This window comes from Phascolarctos cinereus, unplaced genomic scaffold (genome assembly GCF_003287225.1).
Source record: "Phascolarctos cinereus isolate Bilbo 61053 unplaced genomic scaffold, phaCin_HiC Scaffold_4;HRSCAF=312, whole genome shotgun sequence".
Classification (NCBI taxonomy): Eukaryota; Metazoa; Chordata; class Mammalia; order Diprotodontia; family Phascolarctidae; genus Phascolarctos; species Phascolarctos cinereus.
Genome location: NW_027555847.1, coordinates 508,469,928 through 508,486,382, shown reverse-complemented (window position 1 = coordinate 508,486,382; position 16,455 = coordinate 508,469,928). Strand labels below are relative to the sequence as shown.

The 16,455-nt window shown below is 37.8% G+C and overlaps 1 protein-coding gene across 1 annotated transcript in view; it reads left to right on the top strand.

The window, feature by feature from the left end:
• The window catches only part of MYOM1 (myomesin 1), a 172,269-nt gene that overhangs the window by 28,191 nt on the left and 127,623 nt on the right, over nt 1–16,455 (top strand). Inside the window, 3 exon segments of the mRNA XM_078153487.1 lie at nt 3,898–4,111; nt 4,735–4,892; nt 16,179–16,271. Coding sequence (XP_078009613.1) covers nt 3,898–4,111; nt 4,735–4,892; nt 16,179–16,271 — 465 coding nt within the window.

The following is a 16,455-nucleotide window of genomic DNA, read 5'->3' as shown; positions in this document are numbered from 1 at the left end:
TTGCATTTTTTCTTTCTCTGCAAATCATCAGCAGCAGACTTTAAAACTATCCCACATTTGTATCGCATTTAGTGAAATGTCTCACAATAGAGGTCCCAAGTGTCTTACATTAAGTCTGCTTTCCTTGCTCTTTCAGCTCTATTGCATCGCATCTCTTAAATAGCATACCTCACATAAAAAAAAAATAATAATGGAAAAGGAGACTCCAGGATTGACTTTCTAAGCAATGTGTGCATGGTTAGGCAGAATCCAAAAAGCGGTTATGCAAGGTTTGGTTTCTTTTTTTTTTCCATATTTTGCCATGGACTGAGATATGTTAAATCCTTTAATTTCTATTCAATAATCCAATTAAAGCATACCACAAGGTAATCAAAGCCTAAATAATCTTTAAAATGTTCCAAAATCTCCAAAAATTCATGTGCAATTTTATTGTCCTTTAAAAAAAACACCTTTTTTTGGAAGGCATCTCAAAACACCACTGCTTTTTGTTCTATTGAATGGAGCAGGCTGTCTTTCCTTTCAGACTTTCCTCCAAGGGCAATGTGCCTTTCTTGGCAGCTAGGTGGTGCACTGGCTAGAGCTCTGGACCTGGATTCCTGAAAACATGAGTTCAACTACAACCTCCCACACTAGCTGTGTGACTGGGCAAATCACTTAACCTCTGATTGCCTTACTTTCCTCATCTGTAAAATGGGGATAATGACATCACTTACATAGCAGGATTTTTGTTTTTGTTTTGAGGATGAAATGAGATATGAATTTTAAAGCACTTTACACCATGCCTGACACACAGAAAGCACTATAGAAATGATAGCTATTATTATCAATTATTAACACACACCAAAGAAGTATCTATTCATATAACCCCTAACGGGTATAATAACACAAACAACAATAATAAAAAAAAAGTAGTGCTTTAAGATTTGCAAAGCCCTACAAATATTATTTCATTTTATTTTCACAAGGATGCTGCAAGGTAGGTGCTATTATAATCTCCATTTTATAGTTGAGGAAACTGAGACAGGCTTCCATAGAGTAAACCAGGCAAATTTCCACAATGTTTGACAGTAGGTTAAGTTTCTAGTGACAATATCTCCCTTCTCCTTTCCTTTCAGTCTCTCTGTCTCTGTCTCTGTCTCTTTTCTCTCTGTGTGTCTCTCTCTGATTTTCTTCAGAAATTAGAATCATAGAATATTATAATTGCAAAAGATTATAGGAAGTATTGAGACCAGGTCCCCATTTTGAAGATGAGACAACTGAAATGGAGAAAAATGAAGTGCCTGGCACATAAAGGCACTTAATGAATGCTAGTTGACTGACTTGCCTGAGCAGATTCAGTGAATCAGTTGTAGAGGTGGGTGAGAGCTAAGGGGAAATCCATGAAAGTATATCCTTTGAATTTATAAGAGGTAAGGTCCACCAAGGCCACAATTTGGGTTTGTTAAATTCTAGGACAGTGAAGAAAAGTTGGATCTTTTCTCTTCAACATTCAGCCAATGCATGCATACATTACCTATGTTATAGAATTAGATGTCAAGAATATATAAATATAATATCTGCATGTGCTCTGTTCATGGTGCTAATCCTCCCTCAGAAAGGGATAACAAAGCAGGCGGATCTGTGTTACTTATTCACTATAATAGGGCTGAAGCAACTCTAAATTCTGAAACCCTGACTTTTTAGTGTAACTAAAATTGGCTGCATCCTGTCTAGAAGAAACACCCAAGGAAGTTGCAGAAAAGAGACTGAGAAACATTCTAAAAATAAAACTTTTTTTTTATTTTAAAAATAATTTTGAGGCCACCGTGATTAATGCAAATAATGACTCCTGTGAAATGGTTGTATTATTTGAATTCACAGTGCATACTTCCATTGGGCTGGAACCAGTACCATACTTATTTTACATGCAACTAATTATAACTTCAAATAGTGTGAATTCAAATAATGTGACCACTTAATGGTATCCATTATTCCTGATGATAGCTTTACAAAATGCATATCTTAAGGGGTCAGTGCTTCTTATGGAACTTTGTTTTTCTCCTCTTTCCACAACCATCCACTAACAAACAAAAACATTCTGACAGGATGCAATTAATTAGAAATGACCTTGCTATCAGTAAATTGAATGATTATTTTTTGTTCTAAATATATCCATTGGAAAAAAAAAAGTTTTGTTGATGCTTTAGGGGTTTTATTCATTCCTGGTTGGAGATCTGGTCTTTTCCATTACCAGTAATGGAAAGCTGTTTAGCAAAAGTAACTGAACACTGGCCCTGTCTGACAATTTCGGAAATGTTTTGTCTCTGCGGTTTCCTGCTACTTCGCTGGCAGTAAGGCAGCATTGTCAATTTGACACTTCAGCGCCCTCTTGTGGGGAGTGTTTGAGGAGCAGCTTTTAAGGGCATGAAGGAAGCATGCGCAATGACTACTTGTCTAGGAATACAGAAATTCTTTTAGTGTCTTGATAATCTAGGAACTTTATTCAATTTTTCCTTCAAGAAATTATGCTAAAACCTTACCTCCAGGAGATAGCTCAACATGCTCTACAACAGCTTGCATGCCTTTTACTGTCTATCCTCCCTGACCAAGACTGGCTATTACAGAGCTGATCAGTTTCCCAAACAAGAACCGAATAAATCCAATAGAGTTGTTTTGAGTTTTTTGGTGAGGCAATTGGGGTTAAGGGACTTGCCCAGGGTCATACAGCCAGTAAGTGTTAAGTGTCTGAGATGGGATTTGAACTCAGGTCCTCCTGACTCCAAGGCCAGAGCTCAGCCACCTAAACAAAGTTATTAAGTTGAAAATGTACACACATTGCATTGTCTCAGAGAGTTAGACTGAGCCTCGTGGCTGATTTAGTTAGCGTAAAGTCCGTTACTTATTTCTCCATGTAATTGCTCTGAATATTGTACCTGCTTGTTTTTAAGAATCCAACTCCATCAAACTATGGATCAGGAGTTTAGGCTTCAAACGGAATGCAGATTTGATAATAATAATAACAGTGAGTATTTATATGGAACTTTAAGGTTTGCAAAGCACTTTACAAATACTATATCATTTAATCCTGGATAACCCTGGGAAGTAAAGGTTATTATTATTCTCATTTTACAGATGAAGAAACTGAGGCAAATGAAAATCAAGTGACTTGTCCAGGGTCACAGAGCTAGTAAGGATCTGAAGTCAAATTTGAACACAAGTCTTCCTAACTCCAGGTCCAGTATTCTATCCACTCCACCACCTAGCTGCCTAACTTTAATATTCTTGAAAATTTATTTATTTACGTATAAAATTACATTTAAACAAACCAAGGAAGCATACTTTTTTAGCTGAAGACATTGGTATATGGGTATCGAGGTTGCCTAGTGGATAGAATACCAGGGCTGGAGTCAGGAAGACCTGAGTTCAAATCCAGCCTCAGACACTTGTTAGGTATGTGACCCTGGGCAAATCATTTAATCTTTATTTCTTCATTTGTAAAATGAGCTGGAGAAGGAAATGGCAAACCACTCCAGTATCTTTGCTAAGAAGATCCCAAATGGAGTCCGACGTGACTGAAAAACAAAAACATTCATGTGTCCCTTTGAAAGGTGAAAAAAAATCTTTGCATAATGGAAATAACTATGGTTTGTTTGTTTTTTTTGGTCGAGGAAGTTGGGGTTACGTGACTTGCCCAGTGTCACACAGCTAATTAAATGTCATGTCTGAGATCGGATTTGAACTCAGGTCCTCCTGATTCCAAGGCTGGTGCTCTACCCACTGCCCTACCTAGCTGACCCAACTATATGTTTTTCAAATGAATACTTCTGTGTGGTATGCATATGGAATTTGGTACAAAGGGCAAAAATGGGGATTTGGATGCTCATTCATTGAATTTGTATTTTTTAATTTAAATTTTAGCCAGGTAAACGTCAATGGAATCACTGATACAGAAGAAGAAAGAATTAAAGAAGCTGCTGCCTATGTTGCCAGGAGAAATCTATTGGCCACTGGTGAAGGCATCACCACCACCAAGCAGTCCACGATGTCTTCACAGCAGGAGGAGCTTTTTGAGAAGAAATCTAGGAAAGTGGCCATACGAGAGAAGGCAGAACGCCTGGCACTGAGAAAAACAGTAAGAGCATACAAATAGGTCATGTTGCCGAAGGAGAACATGCATGTAATCTGTTTTAGGTATTCAATTTCCCTCAAATGCTAAAACACATGAAACTGCAGGGGTTAAGGGAAGTAGGAGTGAAAACAAAATAGAAAATCAAAGGAGATAAGTTAAACATTTCTCAACCTCATGTTAAACTCTGAAACACTTTAAAGATCATTAAGAAATCCATTTAAGGGGGCAGCTAGGTGGTACAGTGCATAGAGCTCCAGTCTTGGAGTCAGGAGGACCTGAGCTCAAATCTAACCTCAGACACTTGACACTTAACTAGCTGTGTGACCCTGGGCAAGTCACTTAACCCCGATTGCCTCAGCAAAAAAAAAAAATCCACTTAAGGGAGGGAGAATCCCTTTCTCTTGATTAGGGTTAAGAAAACCTTAATGAGCTTTAAAGCCTCGCAGAAACCATTTGCCAAAGCTATGAAAGATCATCAGAACAAATTATCATCTTTTAGGAGCAAACTTGAGGCTCAGAATGAAAGTCAAACATAATGGTTTAAAATTGTGGTTTATTCATCATTTTTTTTTAGGGAGATAGAATATTTTGCTTTTGGAATTGTTTTATTGACATGTTTTTTTCAGTTAGAAGAGACTGAGGAATTTCATAGAAAGTTGAATGAAGACAGTCTCCTCCATGCTCCTGATTTTGTCATCAAGCCTCGTTCCCACACTGTCTGGGAGAAACAGAATGTCAGATTACACTGCTCTGTGTCAGGCTGGCCAGAACCACGGCTCACATGGTAGGTTGCACCTTTGTAAGAATTATTGATAGAAACAATAGACATGACTTCTAATCTAGCTGTTACCAACAGTGGACTCGAATAGGACTACCAGTGTGTAAAAATCAATGAAGACAGTTTTTGGTTTGAAGGATTGTCAGGAGGGATTATGATGCTGGACTGTGTACCTTATGCAAGAGAAAGAGAATGCTTTAATGATGATGACATTACTGTTTCCACATCTTACATACTTGAAAGTTATTGAAAGCCTCTTAAATAAAATAAAAATCTATGGCCACAACCAGAATAGAGGGAGAACCTGAGAACTCTAATAAAATCCCTTTACCCTTTCCTGACAAGGTTTGCAAATACGTAATCATTTTGACCAGAAGTGATGCTCTACTGTTTTTCCTTTAAAAGAAAATATAAATCTTAAAAAAGATAGCTACCTATGCCTACTCCTATGTGCCATCTCTGACCCCACTGTGCCTTCTCATATGCACCAGAAAAAAAATTAGGTTTGAAAATATCACTTATTAAAGGGGCCAGCAAAATCATCCTTTTTGCCCCCAACAAAAGAAAATGGTCTTTTTCTCTTTAGTGTTCTTCTATAGTTGTCTAATGTCTTTCTGAGCCCTACATTGCAAAACAACCTACAATAGGCATTCGGGCTCTGGCCACAGCCAGCAGGCTCTGGAAAGAATTAAGCCAATTTAAAAAGAAGCTTTTTCTTTTTAATCCTTTGACACCAGTGACATGTGTGTTTTGTGTGGTGTTTCCTTTGTCCTCACACGTGATGTGGAGAACAATGCATGCTGAAAGAATAAAAGATACATGAAAGTGAATATTCACCCGTGGAATTTCTTCCTTTCATTCCTATGATAGTCAACACTTCTGACCACTAATAATGAAGATGGATGAAATCATTCATATTTTAGGAGCAATTTTGTAATTATACACACATACACACACACACAAATCCATTTGTGAAAGCATCTGTAATTGGTTACATACTGGTTTTTCTTACTTTTGTATAAACCATTTCATTAGCCTCGTAAGCTGGAAACCCAGAGAATGGAAACTAAAGTCAGTTATCAATTATCAATGCAAATAATAGTGAGATCAATCAGAGATTAGATGTTTAGTGACATCATCTAGTGCAGCAAAAAACTTTTTCAATCATCAGGCTTTAGTTCATAAAAGGCCCTAGCTATGGTTAGGAACAAATTCTCCTTATGCTTCATCCTTCCCCATTGTTGTAGCAAGGTACACAATCAAAACCACTTCCATTTCTCATGGAAATTGATAACTCTTCAGATTATTTGGTATAGATTACAGTCATTTCCTGTTGAATGTTGAGTTTTTCCAGTGGAGGGGACTAGAGGAAGACGTTTTGGTGAAGAAGATAGTAGTCACTGAAATGACAGAGAGAGAGGGAAAGAGAAAGACAGAGAGAGAGAGAGAGAGAGAGAGAGAGAGAGAGAGAGAGAGAGAGAGAGAGAGAGAGAGAGAGAGAGAGAGAGAGAGAGAGAGAGAGAGAGAGAGAGAGAGAGAGAATTTAAGTTCTTACTATGTTCTTAAATTAATGACTATTCAATCATAAGCATTTTTAGTCTTTCTCATTAAAAGCCATGAGGAGGTGACTTTTGGCACATTTTTATCTCAAAAGTGCTCTATTGCTAATAAAAAGCTTCCCTCTACCACGCATATACAGCAGCATAAAAAGTCTAAAATATGTATCAATACATGGCATATCTGGGGTCCCTTACAGAGAGATGGACTTACTGCACAGTGTTCTATGTGTTTCCACACTCTTGTTGGAACTAGTAATGGTTTACCATGCCCCAAATGATCTTCGTGATTTAAGTATACGTTTTGTCAAAGTTGATATTTTGCTAATGGCTATTCCTCAAATGGAATAGAAACCTTTTTTGCAACATACCAGCTATATTTAAGATTGAGTGAGGACAAATGGGATAATTGTTTTTGGGGAACAATAAGCAACGATGCATACTGATCTCCCTAAATTACATTTAGGTTCCATACAGATTGCCAGTAAAAAATCAAAATAAGTTCAAGTAGAGATGGAAATCTAGAAATTGTCAAGAGCAGAACTGCCCGACACACCTGCCCATGATAGAATTTCAACCATATTAGGAATAAGAATATTGTCAGCCTCTTTTTAGGCATATGAATCAAATCTAGTAGAGGTGTGGGCATCTTAAACCTTCACTTTGGCATTTGGTATGCTTATTTCACCCACATTTGAATACAAATGTGGCTCATGACCTTCAAACAATTCAATCAAACATTTGTTACATACATATTAGGATTAAGGCTTTGTGTGAGGAAATAAAGGTGAAAAACCAAAATGTCTTTGGCCTTAAGTACTTTTGCTCCAATAGAGAGGGGGTTGAGGGGTGAGAGATACAAAATTTGTGTATTATCACAGTGATAATAGTGATAATAACTGGCATTTATATTATGCTTTAAGGTTTGCAAAACACTCTATGTATGGTATTTCATTTGATCCTCACAACCCCAAGAGGTAGGTACTATTATTATCCCATTTTACAGATGAGGAACCTGAGACTGAGAGGAGTTATGTGACTTGTCCACTAACACACTACTTGTAAATGTCTGAGGCAGGATTTGAAATCAGGTGTTCCATACTCCAAGTCCAGAACGCTATCCACTATGCCACCTAGCTGCCTAGTTGTATTGATACAGGGTGACAGCGATATTAATGCCCACATATTTCTTGTAGGATTACATATTTCCTTGCAGTAATCCCGTGAGCTAGGCAGACCAAGAATTATTCTTCCGATTTTAAAGGTGAGGAAACAGTCTCAGAGAGGTAAAGAGTATAGTCAAAGGTCACACAGCTAATTAGGGTCAGAACCAGCATCTGAAAACCTAGGTTTCTTGACTCTCTGGGTGACAGGAGAAAATGAGAGATAAAGACAAAATTATCTAAAAAAATAGAGAAAGAGAGCCACTGCTAGGTTGGGTATCAGGGAAAGCCTCTTAGAAAAGGCAGTTCCCCTTTTAGTCCTCAAACAATAGAAGGATTTCAACAGGTTGATATGAGGAAGAAGTATCTTCCAGGCCTTTGTGAATTTGCTGAGATAAGAGGGTACAAGATAAAATAGAGGGAAGAATTTTTCAGTTTTGCTAGAAGATTGAATGTAGAAAAAGAGTCATATGAAATAAAGTTGAGAAAGTAAGTCACAGCTAAATTTCAACAGTCCTTGATTGCCAAGTTAAAGAGGTATTTTATCTCATACATAATAGGGAGCCATTGAAGATTCTTGAGTAGGAGACTGACATGGTGGACATGTTTTAGGAAACTTATTTTGGCAATCAGACAGTGAAAATCTGTCTCTGGAGGTAACAAATTTCTCCATCATAACTCCTTCTTAATTTATCCCTAAAGCCTACTCTATGCTGGAATTAGCACCAAGCTAAGTGAAACTATGATACCTTCTGTGAAATTTTCCCTTGAGTCAGAATGATAGCTAAGTATTTGGTTTTCATAGGTCTTACCTACTGATATGAAAACTTCATGGAAAACTAAAATGAAGAGCCAGTTGTCAACAAAACAAGTAACTATTTCATAACTATTATAGATAGTATCAATAAATCTGAAAGATTTTCCTCTGATAAACCAAAATGTGAATAATCCCCTGGAGCATAATTAATAATTGACTATAGTATTCAACTATGATAAAGTATAGTTCCAAATTCCCTGGATTCCCTGGAATGGGATTCCTAGATTTCCTGGACTGAGCACTTTTTAGAAACTATAAAAATGCCCTAGATAATTTCAATTCAAGTATAGAAAATACAGTTTTCAGAAAAATGTCATTCCCTTACAATAGCAAAGGAAATTTAGAGTTTATGATTAGCTGATTTTTTAAAGCCCCATTTAAATATTACTACCTTTTAAAAAGAAAAATCACAGTTATTTCCTGATATGTTCACAGATTATTCCCAATTACAGAATTTAAGCTTAAGTAACAGGTGGGTAGGTTGCCCAGTGAGTAGAGCTCTGAGCCTGGAGTCAGGAAGTCCTGGCTTCAAGATGAGACCAAAATTTGGCCTCAGACACTTACTAGTCACGTGACCCTGAGCAAGTCACTTTACCCTGGTTTACCTAAGTTACCTCAACTGTCAAATAGGGATTATAATAGGATCTACTGTCCAGGGTTGTTGTGAGAATCAAATGAAATATTATTCGCAAAAAACTTAGCACAGTGCCTGGTGCATAGCAGGCACTTAATAAAATGCTTGTTCCCTTTCTGACTGACAAAGCAAATCTGATGATATAGACACCATATAGTCCAACCTCCTCGTTTTACCAATAAGAAAACAGACCCATAGACCTCAAATTCATCTAGGTGGCAAAAGAGACACTATTTAAACTCAGGCCCTCTTATTCCAAATACATTGCTTTTCTTAAGAAAGCCTATCTGTCTTGGAATTAGCATCTCAGCAATAAGCTTTACAGGTGGAGTACCTAAATACAGTATCACACATAGAAAAAAGTTTCCTTTTGGGGGGGGGGGGTGCTGCCGCTCCTCTTCATTTTCACCACCAGCTCCTGTTCTCTTTTGGCTGACAAGGAAAATATAAAATGGTGAAGGAAATAGAGGCACCACCTGCGCAGAATGGAGATGGAAATGTTATGGTGGAAAGAGCACTGGTCCTATCATCAGAGGACCTGGATTCAAATTCTGCTTCTGATACTTGCTGCTGGCGTTACCTGGGACAAGTCACTTAATCTCTACTTGGACTTCAGCTCCCTCATCTATAAAATTAGGAGGTTGCTCTAGATGGCCTCTGAAACTCCTTCCAGGTAGAGATCTATGAACCTACATAGAGGGATGCCCCAGTTCTGCAGTGAGCCATGGAATTCTAGTCTGATCTGGAAGAGACCTTAGCAATTTTTCATCAGATCCAACCCTCTAATTTTAAAGATGAAGAAACTAGGGATTTCAGAGGTCAAGTGACTGGCCCAAGTCATGTAATTCAGTTCTCAGCAAACATAACTGATAATAATAACTCATTTTTGTAGCACTTTAGGTCTCAGCATCCCTAAGAGCCAAGAAGGGCAAATTCTATTATCTCCATTGTACAGATAAAGAAATTCAAATTTAGAGGGAGTAAGTGACTTTCCTAGGGATGAACAGGTACATATATATATATATATATATACATATATATATATATGTATATATGTGTGTGTGTGTGTGTGTGTGTGTGTGTGTGTGTGTGTGTGTGTGTGTGTGTGTGTATCTATGTATCTATGTATGTATATAGGGGCCGGAAATTGAATTTCCAGTCCAATGAACTCTCTGGGACACCACACTTTTGTCTAGTGCTCCTGTATACATAATATTTTGCTGCAATTATTTCTGGTCCTAATTACTCAACACCACCAGATTCTCTGTTATCCTTCACAAGCATGCAGGCTTGCATAGTTGGCCTTCCTGAATAGGGTGGTTCATAGTTTCCACTAGGCATCATCAGAATTCAGGCGTCCCCATGGTCTTAGCAGATGGCATGGCTGTAGAACAGCTGTTTTCCTGCCGGTCATCCACTGCCCATTAAATCGATTTCAATCAAGTCCAGGGCTTATCCTGCAATTGCTAAGTGAAACTAATAACCATTATTCCTCAAGACCAGATGGCAGGTATGATTGATTGGAATGCAAAAAGTATCCCCTTCAGAATAATCAAATATGTCTTTGTTAAGTACCTGTGTATTCTATGTACTCCACAAATTGTGAAACCTACATGGGCCTCTTCCTGACTGCAAAAATCTGAGCGTGGTTGCAAATGCAACACTGATGTCAGTAAAAATGAGGAGGTGGTTTATTTTAATATAAGGATACTTTCTTCCCTCTGGGCCTCAGTTTCCTGAATCTGTAAAAAGGGGTAGGAAAGGATGACATGATCCCATCCAATTCTAATATTCTTGCTGTTGTTGTTCAGTCATTTCTCTCACGTCTGACTGACTCTTCATGGCCCCATTTGGGTTTGTCCTAACAAAGAGTGGTTTGCCATTTCCTTTTCCAGCTCATTTTACAGATCAGGAAACTGAGGCAAGCAGGGTGAAGTGACTTGCTCAGAGTTACACAGCTAATAAGTGTCTGAGGCTGGATTTGAACACAGGCCTTCCTGACTCCAGGCCAGAGAGCTCTATCTGTTGTACCACCTAGCTGCCTAATACTAAAAGTTTTTTGTAAATAAAGAAAACAAATGCTATTGATTATCCCTGAAAAGCATACTATTACCAGACCTAATCAGATTCCTAGGTTTGCAGGTCTGAATAATTTTTATAAATGGAAAATCTTGATTGCACTCTGTAAGTAATGACACATTTCCTCACCAGGATGATTATTGGGGGTACTGGATGGGCTTAATCAAAGTGTTTTAAATACATGCTTTTCTTTCTCTTTCCAAATATGGAGTGGTTCCTGTTAGCTCCAAGGCATTGGAAAATAGAAACAGAAAGGAAGTTGATGTCAAACCCTGCTAATGACACAATGTATGATTATGTGACTATTACAGGAACACCAATCTTTGGAAGAGACAGTATCTCATTTGGAAAAATTCTATCCTACTAAAGTTGGAAATCATCATCATTATATTTCTTTACTATATTAGAGTCATTTACTATATTGTCCAATTCAGTTACAATTCTGTCACACTAGAGAAATAATTATTTTAAAAATAGGATTACAAGCAATTACTTACATTTTATAATAACTTCCTCCAAATAGATGTTTTGATGTTCTTCTTAGATCGTTGCTATTCACTTAGTACCAAAATATATTTTAGTGTGACATGTGTCCCCCCGAGAATTAGGACTTGTCAGTAACAGCTACCCACTCAAACATGAGAACAGAATTACTGCATGAGTTTAATGACAAGAAGCAGTCAAATTAGGGGATCGGGGAATTCCAACATCTGTTAATCTGAGTTGAAAGATGGTTTGCCTGGAATTCTCTGATGATACCAAAAAAAAGTGTAGAATTTTATTCTCTTAATCATGTTTCTTAGTGCTGGAAACTTTTATTTAGTTATCAGGATTAGCCTACTTTTCTCCTCCCTGGGCAAATTACTTTTGTCCTCAGTTTCCTTATTTGTAACATGAGGGAGTTGGACTAGATGGCTTCTTCTAGGTCTGATTCTCTGTAATATGAATTAGGTCCAAAAAGACATTTCTGTAAGCCACAAAGAACTGGGTTGTGATCAGCATAAATGGCCTCTTGAGGTTTTCCTTTTAGAAATTCTTATTCTCATTCATAATAATATTTTGTAGGCAATGGATAAAACAAATGTGGAGGACTTTGGACATCAGAGACCTTTAGGGGGATTTAAGAAACCTTTTGGCACGTACCATCGGGATGGCAGTTCACTCTCCAACATTAGCTGATGACTAGGCTGGCTTAGAATTTCACTTTCCAGAATAACAAACTGTGGGGTATATTCTTTCTATCAATAAGTATTACAAATGAGGTAAAAATCCTTTTATTCTCAGCTTCCTAGTCACTGACAGCACCTAGACCCCACCCCCAACCCAACTTGAATGGCTGGGTTTAGCTGCTCTGTAAAATGTTCCCTGATAGATTCCCTACAGTGTGTAACTGAATGGTTCCCTGACTTCTGCCACTTTAAAACAGGAAGATTTCTTTTCTTGGTAAACAGAATACCTGAGGAAAAGACCCTCAGGGCTCAGCAAGAGCCTTGCCTCCTCTTTTGCGTCTTCGGTTTTTAAAAAATCAGCTTTGATTCTCCATGAGATCACTATTGAAAAGGCAGGAACTCCCAGCTGTGGAGATGGCATTAAATCAACGAGCCAAACAGAAAAGAAAGGCCTATGGTGAGGGAATGTGAGGAACTAACAAACCCTGATGAGGCCAGAACTTCATGGGAGGCTGACCACTTACAGTCTCTCCTGATCCCAAAGGGAACACTTGACATTCCTGCACTTGGAAAAAACTAAAGTAAGTCAGGGAACTCCTCTATCACATATGAAATATCCCAGGCCAGTAAAGCAGGGAATTTTGTTTTCTCTTTTGCATGGTCATTCATTTAGTAAGCAGCCTGTTTCTTATAGAACAGACTTGTCAGGATTCTATGTATTTCCAAAAATGTTGTATTGTAGCTAGCTTTGCTGCCCAGCAATTTTTTATTATGAAATCAAGAGGCATATCATGTAGAACTTTAAATTAGATGGCACATGTATCAGAGTAAAGCCTTTATTGTGGATAACCAAAAGCTGGAACCTAACTAAATGCAATTCTCAGTAAACTGTGCGCACGCACACACACACACACACACACACACACACACACACACACACACACACTAATTATCACCACTGGGCCAACTCCAGTTGTCCTGATCTATATCTTGCCGCTGGACCCAGATGGCTCCAGAGGAGAAAGTGAGGCTGGTGACTTTGCACAGCCTTCCCTCACTTAAATCCAATTCACTTGCAAGTCATGGTATCACCTTCCTGATGCCATGGTCCTCTTCAAGAAGGAAGGATAAATGGAATGCATGTGCACGAGCACGCGCACACACACACACACACACACACACACACACACACACCCACCACACTAAATTTCATTTATAAGAAAAGCAGGAAAACAGATTGACATCAGGAATTAAGTAAAAGAAAACAAAGTCAAACCAAAACCCCCATAATTTTCAGGATACGATCTTTAGTTGCTAGCCACATCTCCTACGCTGACAATATGTTTAGTACAATACAATCAGAACTCATATTCAGCAGGATGATCCTGAGATTGGATTAGATCTCTAGCCTTCAAAAATAATCATCTCACCTATAGCCTATTGTAAGTAGTGAGGCAGCAATATGAACTAATAGACTTAGGAAAGATTTTCAGTAACAGGTGGAGAAACAAAACAGTTGTCGCATTAACCCATAGTTAACCAGAATCCCCTGTTTCTCTGTATTTGCTAGATTAGATATCACTGTATAATAATACTGAAAATACTAATACAGCACTTTGGATTTATATAGCCTTTCTTCCAGGGAGCTGAAAATATCGTATTCACAATTTATTATTCAGTCTTACGACAACCCCAAGAAGTGGTAGGGAGTACTTGAATTGAACAGATGGCTTCTGTTTTGCATTAGTGTTTATATTAGGGCCGGAGAAAGGCTCTTGCTGCTTCTTTTTGTGATATGCATAAATAAAATCATAGAATATGAGAGGAAAGGGGGGCCTTTAAGACAAACTTGTTCGACTTTCCCATTGTATAGCAGAGAGATTTGTGTCTCAGAAAGATGGAGTGATTTGTCCAAGGTCATACAGCAAATCAGTGGGAGAGCTGAGATGAAAACCCAAGCCTACTCAGGGGTTTGCCAGAGCTGGCTCGAACTAGCTTGCCCAAGCAGATTGCTAATTTTTCAGTGTGAGCATTTATACCTCAAAAATTAGCAAACACTACAAATTAAGGTTTGGTTTATTGTTGTGTTGATTTAGACTTAAGAAAATGATAGGGAAAATGTTAATAATGCATATTAAATTTAAACGTGTGTTGTATGTACACACCTCCCCACCTCTCCCCACCACGACAGCTGGTTGTTAAACATTTACCAGCACACTCTTGCTTCTGATTCTCTCTCTTCACTTTCCTATATTATAAAATTGTGGCTTTTAGAACTCTGAGGGAACTTAGGAATTGTGTAGTTCAATGTCTTTGTTTTGCAGATGAAGAAATTGAAGCCCAAAGGAGAGAAATTATTTGTTTAAGGTCACTAAGTGACCCCAATAGTGTTGCTCCTCCATCATGTTTGTGAAGCTCCCAAAGAACTAAAACATAAGAAATTGAGAACCAATGGAATTACGACACAAGTATGAATAACTTACGAAGCAACTTACAAATAACATATGAATCCCTTATCTTCAGTATTTGAAAGTCAAATATCATGTGCAGAAAATATATAAAAGGAAAAGCCTATCCTATTTGAAGACCACCACCACTTATAATTCCAGTGCCTAAGAGGAATAATTTAGACCTTAGCCAGAAGTGATGATCAAAGATCAGATTCTTAATACCATTTACTTGCTCTTCCTTGACCAGACCATGGCTGCCTAGAAGAAAGAAGTCTTTTGTGTTTATTTAGAAGTCTTTTATGTGCTTAGATTATGAAGTCTTCAACAACAAAAGTCATGCCATTGTGTTGGACAACAATCTATTATATTAATAAGTAGCTATTATAATTATAAATAAAAACACAAAATAATAATGGTTATCATTAATGATTATAACAAACTTGTTTTTGATTGGTTTTCAGTTGTGTCCAACTCCTTGCAACACCATTTAGGGCTTTCTTGGCAAAGATTACTGGAGTGGTTTGCCATTTCCTTCTCCAGCTCATTTTCCAGATGAGGAAACTGAGGCAAACAAGATGAAGTGACTTGCCCAGGTCACACAGCTATTAAGTGTCTGAGGCCAGATTTGAACTCAGAAAGATGAGTCTTCCTGACTACATCACCTTGCTGTCCAATAAATTTATACACAGTAGATATTCGATAAATGATTTCTAATCATATTAATATTTATTCATCAATTAATTCTTAACCATAATTTGTCACAATATGCAATCATTTTAGCAACAAAGAAATTTTTATCTTAAACTCAGCCAACAACAAAATCTCTATTGTCTTAAACACAGTGGGTGCTTAATAGATGTTTGTCGACTGCCTGAGAAATGACACAACTTCATCATGTGCACACTCTCGATACAGTCCAATTTTTTAGATGTAATCATGATGAGACAATAAAAGTCTTGTGCAACAAACAAACATAAATTTTTTCAAATGGATTGTTGACATGGGGCAGCTGGGTGGTGCAGTGGATAGAGCACTGGGTGTGGAGTCAAAGAGACTTATCTTCCTTAGTTCAAATCAGGCCTTGGACACTTACTAGTTGTGTGACCCTGGGCAAGTCACTTCATCCTGTTTGCCTCAGTTTCATCATTTGTAAAATGAGCTGGAGAAGCAAATGGCAAGCCACTCCAATATCTTTGCAAAGAAAACCCAAATGGGCTCATGGAGAGTTTGATGTGACTGAACAATAACAAAATCTGTTAACTTCTAATTTAAAAATAGGTGATATTTCACTCAGAGAGACAACCCATGGGGGTAGAGTCAGAAGAGATTTTTTTTTTTGCAAGGTCCTTATGGACTTTGTTCTTTTGACTATCAAGTGATTCATATTTGAGCATGTACTTAATTCCATTTCTGATGTCCCATAGGTACAAAAACCACGTGCCCATTGACGTCCATGCTAACCCTGAAAAGTACACCATTGAGAGCCGATATGGAATGCACTATCTGAAGATTAATGAGTAAGAGAATCAAAACTTCCTTGTGTGGCCTTGAAAAATTTCTTAGTGATGTGTGTGTATGTAGAGAGGTGTGTATGTGTATGTGGTTGTGTATTTGTGTGGTCCTATGTGTATGTGGTCCTGTGTATATGTGTGTTCCTGAGTGAGAGGTGTTTAAAATAAACAAATGTCATCTGAAGGAGAT